Source organism: Tiliqua scincoides, chromosome 3 (genome assembly GCF_035046505.1).
Source record: "Tiliqua scincoides isolate rTilSci1 chromosome 3, rTilSci1.hap2, whole genome shotgun sequence".
Classification (NCBI taxonomy): Eukaryota; Metazoa; Chordata; class Lepidosauria; order Squamata; family Scincidae; genus Tiliqua; species Tiliqua scincoides.
Genome location: NC_089823.1, coordinates 91,397,738 through 91,410,664, shown reverse-complemented (window position 1 = coordinate 91,410,664; position 12,927 = coordinate 91,397,738). Strand labels below are relative to the sequence as shown.

At 39.2% G+C, this 12,927-nt stretch overlaps 1 protein-coding gene across 5 annotated transcripts in view; it reads right to left on the bottom strand.

Annotated features, from left to right (window-relative positions):
* Window positions 1-3,918: 3,918 nt before the first annotated feature.
* MAP4K4 (mitogen-activated protein kinase kinase kinase kinase 4) overlaps window positions 3,919-12,927 on the bottom strand; it is a 173,033-nt gene continuing 164,024 nt past the window's right edge. For all 5 annotated transcript variants that reach the window (XM_066620369.1, XM_066620371.1, XM_066620370.1 and 2 more), the window contains 6 exons: window positions 12,652-12,786; window positions 11,983-12,083; window positions 11,409-11,558; window positions 10,556-10,715; window positions 8,186-8,325; window positions 3,919-7,055 (listed from right to left, as the gene is read on the bottom strand). In XM_066620369.1, coding sequence (XP_066476466.1) covers window positions 6,972-7,055; window positions 8,186-8,325; window positions 10,556-10,715; window positions 11,409-11,558; window positions 11,983-12,083; window positions 12,652-12,786 — 770 coding nt within the window. In that variant the 3' untranslated portion in view covers window positions 3,919-6,971. The remainder of the gene's footprint in view (window positions 7,056-8,185; window positions 8,326-10,555; window positions 10,716-11,408; window positions 11,559-11,982; window positions 12,084-12,651; window positions 12,787-12,927) is intronic.

Sequence of the window (12,927 nt, the reverse complement as noted above, 5' to 3'; positions counted from 1 at the left end):
TTCAAGAATCATTGGAACTGGTCTGGCTGCGACTGGGGAAGTCTCAGAGTTCACCAAGTCTGTCTTAGAAGTAATAATGCAGGCTTGCTGTAGGCACAACTTTTCCCCGTCTCTTAATCAGTTTAATTTTCACCTCCCTACCTAGCACTACTACGGTGAACCTTTTATCTATACTAAGTTGAACTCGAACCAAAAGCCATATTTAAATCACAGCATTAAGTTAGCATTCAATTTGCTGCTGACATAACTAAAATAACTGGCACAGAAAAGGATGGGGTAAGGTAGAGGGTTGAATTCCACATAAAAGGGAGAAGCAGGGAACTCAAGGGAAAGAACACTCAAGTCTGTGTGGAGATCCCAAACACTTAACCTATAATTAAGATTAGAAAACATTACATGCCAAGTTTTACCATATCCTACAAATCTAGACTAAACATGTGCCATGCTTGGGATTCATGTGGGTTTATCATCTAACTCTAGCCAATAGCTACAACCTCAAAAACATACATCCACAGTAAACATCTAAAACAAAAAAAAGACATCTGAATTCTGAGAATGTTTTTACCACTGCATGATAGATTGTAAATTGCCACATGCCTCAAACCAAAACGTTAGCAGCAAAAGTCCAGTTATACCTCATCCTACTGAACTGTGGACACTTGTGCTCTTTAGCACTGTAATGATTCTATTGAAATGGTGAGAGGGTGATATTGCCACTACCAATTCAGAGGACATCAGGAGACCCAAGGGGCCAAGAGGGTGTTGTCTGTTCCCATCAAGCAGATAAGTCTGATCTGACTCCTCAGTGCTTGAGCTTTAGGACTGCTCAAGTCCGGTTGCTTGCTTGACTACTTACTTGCCTCCAGACCACTAGCCGTGGCATAGATAGATAACAGGGGTGTCATCTTGTATCCCCTTCACAGTAACTTTTATACAGCATTTGTAATTAAGGAAACCTGAGCCCAGGCTAGTAACAAACTGTTGCATTCATTCAAATACTTTAATTACCAACACAGTAAAGAAATCACCAGTGGCTTGAGAAATATGTAGAACTGAAGATAGGTAGGTTTGCTTGTAGACAAAACAGTTATTGTGAAAAGTCACATTTATACTGCAAACAGTGGTAATGCCTTTAAGTAATGTGTAAAAACAAGACAGCTGTTAAATAGATTATGCACTACAGCAGGGGTGCTCAATAGGTGGATCACGATCTACCGGTAGATCACGAGGCAAAATGAGTAGATCGCGGAGTCCTGTCTCTCCAAACTGTTAATATGTCAGTTTCGTCTAGTGACTAGACGAAACTGACATATTTAGCTGACACTAAACTGACACTGAAACTGACACTTTAGCTGCTCTTCAGGCATGCAGCAACAAAACTGACGAAACTGACTAGACTCCAGCAGGGGCTCCATACATTAAAGGGGGTGTCTGTCAGACGCTTCCTTCCCCCCTGGTAGATCTCCGGGCCTTGCTGGGTTTCAAAGTAGCTCTCGAGCCAAAAAAGTGTGAGCACCCCTGCACTACAGCCTAACCCAGGATGTCTCAAGGTTTGTCCTCCACTGTATCATTTCACACAGTCCACCTATTCAAAGTACCACAGGAAATAACTGGCAATGACATCATCTCCAGTTACTTCTAGGTTGGGAAGCCAGATGTCACATGACAAACACAAGTAAGAGGCTCAGGGTGAATGAGAATACTTTATTGAGTTAGGGAAAGCATGCTTTAGAGCTCTGCCTGTCAAGCCAAGCCTCCTACTGCTGTTTGCTGTGTAATGTTTCTAGTCTTGCTGCAGGTGTCTGAGGGTCCTGCAAGTACCAGCAGACACCACCTCAAGTACCACTGGTGTACCATGGGTTGAGAAATACTGGCCTAATCTGAGGGAGCACTTTTGAGAGTGTTCCTATTCAATGTTCAGATTTTTAAGAGCTGACATTTTTAATGCTTCCTATCCCTCACCTTATTTCCAATCTTCATTTTCCATTTGAAGTAAACAATTCTTCTTTGATCTCTACTGCAGATCAACTCAAACTGCTGACTCAGACAATGCACATGAAACCCTTCTAGATTTGCAAACTTTAAGAAATTAATGAATCAGCATTTTCTCCTAGTGACATACAGATAGATAGCTAAATGAATGTTCACGCTGGCAGATTCAGCCAACTGGATAACAAAGTTAATCTTCTGTGAACAGTGTTGTACTTAAAGGCATTTTGTCGGGGAACAAAAGGAGTGTCCGTTGTGCTACATGAAACTTGAAATTGTTCACTTCATTGCATGATAGCATATGATGACCTTGGTTGTGTTTGTGCAAGTCTTCATTCTATGTTGTCTTGCCAACCTGGTTAACAACCTTTTTTTTTGGAGGAGGGAAGTTTTTCCTCTGTTTCTAAAGCAAAAGCACCTTTATTCAAAAACATTTGGATAAAAATGTGCTGTTATGCTTTGGTATAATGCTGCTTCTGTACTGGCAGTTCTGAAGGCAAACTCAAAAACCTCAAAAAGAACTGAACATATAAATGATGGTGATGGTTAACACAAGAGCACCAAATTCTGACACCCATTTACAAGGAAGGAGACAAAGAAGGGATTAAGCAGCAGATACAAAGAGTGTTTGGTAAGGTGAGCACTGGCTTCTGTGCTACATCTTTTGTATCCCATAATGAACAGAAGCTGTAAAAATATCCAGAAGTACAGTAGCAACCAGAACAAAATATGCATTGAGATATAAAAAGCACAAGCACAAATAATATTGTGCTACACAAATAATATTGTTTCTGCGATTGTCGCAGAAATTTCCAGGATAAACAGCAACGCTTCGCCCTTAAAAAGTGGTCCTTTTTACAACAAGCCATTTTGTCTAAAAACCATAAGGCCTTTTGGTCCGTAGTAACAAGGGCATGTCGTCCTCCCCATGTTATACACCCTCCTATCCCAGAGGCTACTTGGGTTGATTACTTTTCCAAAACCTTTTATTCCCATCCTCCCCCTCCTCTCTCAAATGACGTTCTCCATAATCTTCCTGATTGGCCTCCGGTTTCCCCGACCGAGATTTATGATTTAATCATCTCTCTCAAACCAGCCAAAGCTCCAGGCCCGGACCTCATAATCAATGAGGTCTTATTAAGTAATCCTGGTTGGTGGGCAAATCCCCTAGCTTTACTTTTTACCCTGATTAATACCTCGGGTTGTTTTCCTGATGCATGGCGGCTTTCGTTTCTTCTCCCAATTTATAAGAAAGAAAATCCTGCCCTCCCGTCTAATTATCGTCCAATAAGTCTTTTGTCCAGTATCGGGAAGATTTACGCTAAATTCCTTCTTTCTAAATTATCGTCCTGGGCGCGCTCAAACAACCTTCCAGGGATAGAATAATCTGGTTTTCGCCCAGGAGTTTCAACCCTTGATCATGCTTTTCTTTTATCTTTCTTGCAGAGAAATATTCTATTTTTAATAGATCCAGTTTATTTGCTGCTTTTATTAACCTTCAAGGTGCGTTTGATTCAAAAGCACAAGCTACTGCTGCCTTTAACACTTTTGGAGAGGCAGGTACCAACTTTGACAGAGGAAAACAAGTAGCAATGGACTGTGTGTTTTAAAGAGTAGTCTCTGCAAACACACCCTACACCTGAAACTTTTGTGGTTGAGCCTGGACATTATTGGCCCACCCAACCAATCTGCGCCATGCTAGGCAAGTCACTCTGCACTGTTTCAGCAAGATTACATACCACTTTGCAGTTGTGTCTGCATCTACTTGCAAATGTGTGTGTTTCACAAAGTAAGGATTTGTATGGCAAATACTGCATCATTTCACTCATAGGCTGCCAGGTCACTGCTGCTTCTTCCACTATGACTTTGAAGGGCACATATTTCATTCTTTTAAGCAAAAAAGTTAACCAATATACTTTCCACATACACTTAGGTGTCATTTTTACTTTATTTAAGGAAAAATGGGGAAAAACAGTAATTTTTATAATACACATAGGACAAATTAGACAGCACTGCAAAAAGGCTGAGTGTTGCCACCAGTCGGCTTTGCAGTTCTACAATTAGTAATTTTACTGTAATTTTGTCATTTGCATTATTGTTTAAGCATCTTTATAGTTGGCAGAGTTTGGGGTTATTAAAAAAAAATCACAAAAGTGTACTGCTACTACTATGAAAACCTAAACCCCACAAAATCACTTTGAAATAAACCATAAATATGTGATGCACATTAGTGTAACAAAACCATTTTTTGTAAACATTTTCTCCAACGTAACATGTGCATACAATAAAATAAAGTCACTGCAGTCATACAGTTAGAGTTACTTTTGACTTAAGATACAGGAAAATTATTACTTAAAGCTTAAAACTAAAACTAGGAGTATTTTTATGCTTACCAACAGCACTGCTTGTTTTAAAAAGATGGATCTCAACATTTTATATGTAGTGGTTTCATAATACTGATTTGACTTGTTAAGTTAGCCACCTTGGCACTTGTGTGGGATTTGGGGCAGCAATACAGCAGTCCCACTGAAGGAGTCATTTCCTCCATTCCCCTTTCCTGTTGTACAGAACATCACCAGCATATTAACCTGGGAGGATTGATCCATATTAGAACATTCCTACATTTATGAACAGTAGTCTTTTTTTTAAATATATATATATATTTATATAAACAAGGTGGCATGAGAGGAGAGAACAAGAATTAAATCAGTTTTAACCACACTGTGCCATTCTGGTCTTTGCCTAAAGGCACCTGGCCAATCAGTTTCAGTAAACTATGCTACAGTACCAACACAAGCCACACACCCTGGTGTGCATCTGCATTGGTTTTCTGAGTCCACTTTATTCCCTACTGCACAAAGCAGAGTTTGTCTTTTGGCTGTTTGCTAAACAGGCACAACAAGAAGGGAACTCATCTGCCACTTTAAGCCTCATCTTCAATGCGATCCAAACAACTAAAAGAGAGACTTCAAAACATTTTTCTGCCAACAGTTATAAGGCGATCTGATTTGTGTAATTTATTCAAGATAACTTTCTTCTGTAAGGGAAAATCGTTCCTGCTCTTCCAAAGGAAGATGTTAGCAAAAGGAAAAAGTAGCATTGATCAAAAGAGAAGAAACAAGTAGTCAGAGTGATATCAAAAGAAGGGGCATCTTGAGCAGCACTCTCGTGTAATTGGTGCTGTTCAATGCAAAGCAAGTCATGAGACCAATTTCACATGAACTATCAAAGCATCTTGACTGATGAATCCTATTCAAATCCCTCTACCTGTCATGCCATGAAAAAGGTAACCACAGCAGAAGACTGAGACCATGAAACACTGGAATCTAGTTCACTGACTGAACAGTGAGCTTAAGGCAGCTGTCAACAAAAATACCCCACCAAAGAGAGTAACAAACTTTTGAAAAAACCAGGATGATTGAATCATGACACTGTGCATTATTACATCACCAACAGATAATTACACACTCAAGGTTTCTCAAGTAATGAACACATGTAGCCTTTAAACAAATTGTTAGTCTTGAGACATTTATTACAGAGGTCAGGAAACTTACTCAAAACAAAACTGATTTCATTTTTTTCCTTTTAAATATGTGGGGCAGGGAGGGGGGAAAAGAGAGCCAAGAGTTTGAACCCTGCATTGAAACACAAATATTTGTTTTTGTTGTTGTTTTAATGAAGCAGTATTCACTACATTCTTAAAAGAGTTTTAGTGCATTGCATTTGTAGAAAAGGAAAATATCACCTCCCCAAAAGTTTCCTACAACATTGAACAAATAGTAGAACTAGCCTAGTTATAGTAACTTGCCTGTTACTAAGCCCCACGTTAAGAGTAAAACCTTCTGGAGTTAGGCTAAATTCCTCAAATTTCTATTCATGATGAAACTGGTAAAAAAAGTGAAAAGTTTGCTTTCCAAATTTAAAGAATTGACCACTTAAAGTCACTGTCACAAATCTAATTCAACCCATCTCCAATGACTGCTGGTCTCACTTGCTGAAATCCAATACAAAATTAACAGTCAAACCTTCTAAACTGTTAGTTTTGGTGTTATGATTAACTGGACATTAGTATGTGTCCTCAAAAAAAAAAAAGTACATAGCTAAAAACCACCTCTTTCATTGTATGCATTAGAAACAATGAGGTAGGCACAAAAAACAAACACGTTTAGAATTTCTTTCCCCAAAGGCTGCAGACTGGTAGTAAAAGTTCTTGCACATTTTAGGTTTAAACAAAAATTAAACCTTTAATTGAGGCAGTGCTAACACTGACATTACCAAGTTCTGGTCTAATGAAGAGTCATGATAGAAAAATGAACAATTCTATTTATATTTAAAAAATCCACATGTGGTTTCTAGGCAAAACATGGTACACAGGAGGAAAAAAAAAAGTAAACTCTTGGCCAGGCCAAAAACAAAACAAAAATAAGCCACCTTACCTTCCCTAAACCGCTGTGCCTTTCACATTTTATAAATATTAACTTTTAAAACCTGCACCTCTCTCTTTTCCCACGTTATCACATTACAAAAAAAGTGAAAAGAAAAGAAAGTAATGTCAATTAAATACATTGTTAATATTACTATATTAGATTTGCCCTCTGCTTCAGAAACACTGCCTCCACCTACGTGACCTTCTTATGCCTGCCTCCATTCAAAAACATGTTTTTGATCAGTCTCTTCCTTTTTTCACTAGGAATTCTGGACCTGGGATAGGAGGAAGTGGGGAGAAAAGGAGAGAGACCTGATTCTTTCTCTAGTAGGATCCCAAATCTGATAGCACCTGATGGCAATATCTTTACAGCACCAGCCACATATTGCAGCCTCAGTTTAAAAAGAAAAAGAACCCAACACCAGTAATGCCTGCACACCAACTGGCATGAGGCACTGCACCATGGCAGGTCTGTACTCCAGTTGTAAATGATTCCAAGTTATGAACATTCTCGAGACTCCGGATGACAGCAATTCCTTGCCAAACTGTACAGCTTCTACCAGCTCAGAAGAGAAGTCCTGCCTAAGGTCATGAAATAAACTTGACTGCTTCCTCCAGATCTTACAGAAGCAAAGAAAACCTGTAAAAACCAGAGAAAGAGAGAGAGGAAAATTACATACATTTAACAACGAAGTTATGTGGTAGAACAAAAGAGGCAAGAATGCTGCAAATGGGATCCATTAAAAGCAGCAGCTAGCCAGTGTGTTAGCCATATTCATTTTTTAAATGAGTTGGAATTAAAAATGAATGAGCCCCATTTGTTTTGTCCATTTTTGCAATTAAAATGAATTTGAATTGACACAAATGGGGAATGACAGAGTACATTGGTTTTGCTTCTTTTTACATTCATTTTAATAAGAACTTGCCAACTGGAGGCTGCCCAATGTGCAGCAGAAAAACAGTTCAGAAATATTTCTTAAAATTTTAAATAGACTTAAAATTTTCAGTAGAACAGAGCCCCTTGATCCTGTCTGAAATTTGGCACGTCTGATCATTTGGAGGAGTTGTAGAAAGCCTGTACGTTGCCTGTAGGACTGAACACATTGAAGGCAGACCTGGGAGAAGAGTTGCTGGGTTTCCTGTATGTGCTCATTTTTATTCCTTTAAAAAGGAGACTCTAAACCAGCCATTTTCAACCACTGTGCCATGGCACACTAGTGTGCCGCAAGTGGTCCACAAGTGTGCACAGGAATTTGGGGGAAGAACATTTATTAGTAGGGCCAATGGGGATGTGAGCCCCCCCACTGGCAGCATGGTGTGCCTTGTCAATTGTCAAAAACCTGATGGTGTGCCTTGACCATTTCAGTGCCTTGTCAGTGTGCCATGAGCTGAAAAAGGTTGAAAATCACTGCTCTAAACAATCTCTCTTCATCCTGGCAAGTCTGACGCACGTAAGCAGCAATATGCTTGAAAATTTCATGCATTTAAATGGAAACCACAACTTACAGGCACTGGAAGGTTAGCACAGTCTCCCTACAAAATAAACGGCAAACAAAACCACAACAAAACTGAGTAAGGAAAAAAAATCAAATTTTTAAAAATTTTTGAAAATTAAAAATGTTGCCCATGTGCCTCAGAATCCCCATGCACTTCTAATCTAACTATACAGTAAAGATACTGGATTGGTTGCTGTTCATACTCTCTCTTTTCCACAGAACTGAAATGCCAAAACAGCATGAGGATTAAAAAACAAAAACAAAAAATACTAACCTTGTCATTACGTTCACATAGAAACTTGAGTCTTTGTGCCCTTTTGTGCATAAATACACCATCCAAGTGCCCTGTTTCCACCGATCGTATCTCAATAGCCTTTTCACCCCATCCCATAATCTGATTGGATCGAATATACGCTTTTCAAACAAACAAAAAAATTAATGATCTTCATTAAACACAGCAACATAAAGCAAAACAAGCAATCATATACAATCCATCTTTAAATAGTGACTGTTCAAAATACTAATGCTTCATACTAAGGAACCAATTCCACTAATTCATAGGCACAAATTTTTAACCTTGGTGACACTGCAAAGATTTTCTTGAACTTTAGATAGGAAACTAACCAAGCTTTAGTTGAATAATAAAATAGTTGAAAAACAGTTACCCTGAGACTGCATAATTCAATGGTTCCCAATCTTAAATTGTCCATGGACCACTGAGGCAAAAATTGGAATCAGCATGGACCAAGTGCAACCCCCTACCCCTGCACACAAAAAACAGAGGTATTTGTTTCTGGTGAGTACGAGAGGATTGCTGCCTAAGTCTTACTGAACACAATAGGCTTAATTCTCAGTAAAATAAATAAGACCATTTTCAGACACCTCTAGTAATACTGTAATTAGAAATTTATTAGGGGTTTATTAGATTTATTACTTCTAGAAAAGATGTGTGGGTTGCTGCTCTTGTTGCCAGCTGTGGGTGGTCTGTCCTTTACCCTCTCCCGTGGTTCATGGGGAAGCATCTCCTGAGTGAGCACGTACAACCAGAGATGGTAGAGAATGGACTGCCCACAGCCGCAGCTGACGCTTCAGTGCCAGCTGCAGGTGGTCTGTTCTTTGCCCTCTCTGGTGGTCTGTGATGCAGATCGCTTGCTCAGCAGGACACTGGAAGTGATTGAAGGCAAACATTTTTTTTTACTGAGACCTCACAGACCATTTCTCAGGGTCTCGCAGGCCACCTGTGGTCCATGGACCACAGATTGGGAATGAGTGGCATAATGGAAGGGAAGCACTCATTGGTAGACTGCCACTGGCTCTGCCCCCTGGAGGGGGGAAGGTGATAAAATTGGGGGGAACTTCTTGCCTGTCCCCTTCCCTCAGCTTGCCATTGCAATTTTCCAACAATTGGAAAACAGGGACGGTCCTGGCCTGGTCCTGGTTATGTCCGATTGCCCCCCTCTGCCACTCCTCAAGGTTTGGCACAGGAGCCTCAAAAGCTCTGTGGGAGTGAGTTAGGGCAACACCTGAGCACAATTCCACAGGGTGTTCAGTTGGGCTGATGTCATAGGTCTCATGGACACTCCCCTAGCTGATTCTCAGCAAATACACACTAAAGACCACACATGGAAGAAACTTTTTAAATCATTTACAGTTCTTAATAGTCAGCCTATTTAAAGCATTTATCTGAACAAAAGCAGCAAGCTTTAAATATATTCTTCCTATCCTAAGCTGATTGTCATTGCTAAATGTGTGCCCTCTGAAATATTATTGTGAGTTTTATGGCTGCAGTTCTGCCCCTAGTTCCCTATATTTTGTCTGGGTAAACTAACAGTGTTTAAGCACAATCATATAAAGTCTACAGTTCTGGTACAGGGATACCTGTGGTACTGTTAATCAAGACACCCTACTCCATAGGAAAATTTTTAAGCTCCCTGAACTTGGCAGCAGCACAGGAAGTATTGCTGCCCAGCTGAAGTCATATGCAAATTAAGGTCCATGGTCTTAAGGATGTATTCCTTAAGATACATCTGTAAAAGAGTATCTTACAATTTCAAGTTATAAACTTTCAAGTCAAGCCATGAACTCACTATATGACTTCTGATAAGCTACTTTTTCAGCCCCCATACTAAGAAAATAGTAGTATCAGTCTATGAAAGCAAACTGTAAAAAAGGCTTTGGAGAAATACGTGAAGACTGCTAACATTTTTTAGGATTAAAATGCTACTTAGCATTTGCAAAGTACTTTAAATGTGCAAAGTGTTTCATATCTATTTCTTACAATAATCTTGTCAGGTGACTGTTATTATTCCCATAATGCAACTGGGAAGATGAGGCTGAGTGAGAGTGGCTTGCCTAAGGTCACCCAGTGAGTTCACTGCAGAGGCAACATCTGAATGAAAGTTCCAATTTCTAAATCAGTTTCTTAGCCACTACAGCCATTCTGAACAAGACATATCTGAAGAAAAAGCACAACATAAGTGTTAAGAATTGGAACAATCAATTAATGGTTGCATGATGCACACGCCACTGTACAGACCTATTTCATGAATTAGGTGCCTGACTTCCAACTAAAAAAATAAGTGGAAGAAGCCCATCTCTCCTTTTCCAACACTATGGCAGATTGCAAATCTTTGAGCATACATACCCACTGATGTAGGCATCTCTCCCCACTGTAGAACCACATCTTTGGTGATCCTTCCATATGTATTAACATATACTCCTTCATCCTCATAGCAAACAAGCAGCTCCATACCATCAGTGTTTGGCAGAATGATGATTGCATGGGGTTGGATACTACTCTGGATCTGCAAACACAGATATATTCATGAACTCTGACCTGTCATCCAAGGACTCTCTTGGTTCATTAGTCATGTACAGCCCAACCCTATGCATGTCTACTCAAAAGTAAATCTCATCCTAGTCAATAGAGCTTACTCCCAAGAAAGTGTGCATAGGATTGCAGCCTTAGGGCACAATCCTAACCAACTTTCCAGCACCAAAGTAAGGGCAATGCAGCTCTGAGGTAAGGGAACAAAGATTCCCTTATCTTGAGAAGGCCTCCATGACTGCCCCCAACTACAGGATGTTGCATATGTCCTATTTACATAGTTATGTCAGTGCTGGAAAGTTGGTTAGGATTTGGGCCTTAGTTTCTTAGCTACAATTCTATGTGACCGTCCTTGGAAGTGAGCCCCATGCAACCGAGTGGGGATTACTTCTGGGTAGACATGTCTAGAACTGTAATGTTATGTCTGGTTGTGCATTCTCCAGATTGACAAAAGCTTTAGCATATTTCAGGGGGAAAGGATGAGGTATTACATGCACTTTGGAGGTGAAATGGAAATTTTTAGTACCCCACATTAAAGAAGGTTAGCTCAGTTCCACAACAGTATACAGTTCTCAGTATACTGAGAAGTGAATAAATCTTCAGATATGAATAAGAACCAAAAGCACACTGTTCTCTGCAATACAACACAACTAAAATACTAGTTTCTTACATGCGTTGGAAGATAAATATCATACACTGATCCAGAGTCCACGTCCACTGCATGGAATCCAGCACAGGAGCCATAGATCACTTTTAGTCTCTGACCTTCTTCTACAGTGAGATCCACTAATAATGGCTTATGCACCAAGTCTCCAAATGACTGCAGAATAATAAGACAACATACTCAGCAAACTATGTTTGGAAAAAAAAAGTTTCCTTTAGAAATGTTTTTGTATGGACCCCATCACCACATTCCATACTTGGGTTCTTCCATTAGAGCAACTATTCTCATAAAAATACATGCTGGAAGTTGAAATTAAGTATAAATCATTTCCTTGGAACTCCATAACTGCATCATGTTCAAATGGATCCCCCCTTTTTTAAAAAAGGATCATATTGTTTTCCTTAAAATTTAAGATCCATACAAACTTTAATTAAAATACGTATGACAAGAATTTTCCACACAATTCCTGATGGGCAGTGACTCCTGTTTGCTCCCTCCTTTGCCCATTTAAAACCTGGAGATTCCACTGAAATGCTTTTGTGGCTACATGCAGCCCATTCTCATAAATATGCACACTTACCTTAAATGCCATAAATTTGTGGTATGGTTTGGGTGCCCAAGCATAGACTTCCACAGAACTCTTCAAAGCAATTACCAAGAATTTGATTCTTTCATATTTTACTAAAATTAACAAGATAGTGAACATTAGTTAAACCTGGACTTCTGGATGTTTTGTTTGTCCCTCTACAGGACAGGAATTCTTATATATATTTTCTTGAGAACCTATCTCCTGCAATAATATCATTTGATTTGGTTAATAATATTTGGTTAATATGGTTCCTCTGACCCAACTTATCTCTGCCACGTTCAGAAGTGCCAAACACACAATCCAAAAAACAGAACCGTTATTTGTCCTACACTTGGAACCAGATTTAATAACATACTAGAGATTGCAGTGACACCAAGCAGGGGTTGAGAAATGCATGCATCATTACTAGTGTGTATATGCTGCTGTTAACATGTGACCCAGGATAAAAGTAATCAAAGGAAACGACTCTTACATTTCTTCATTGGTCAAGTTATAAATAAAATAGCAGAAGAAAACTTCCATCATGCCATGTGACTTGTTCACGAGATAAGACGAAAGCTAAATAGAAACAATTTCTACAGCTACTATTTTAACTAGAAGTTTCCATTACATAATTGCCCTCTCGACTGATTTACACAATAATCGTGATCAGTTACTTACCAACTTTATAGTGTACACATCCTTCCAAGTCTCCCACAGTTGTCCACCCTTGTTTCTTTTCTACTTCAGGGTCATTGTGAAGGATTTTATTTCTTAACCATGACAAGTAATATACTCTCAACTTGTTTTTCTTACCTAGAAACAAAGTTTGAATACAAATAAGCAACTGGAAAATAAACCACAATTCAGCAAAAACAGGAACCAGACTTCTCATGCACACATGATCACAGATACTATCCATTTATGCCTGCTATATTTAATAAAAAAAAAACCCCA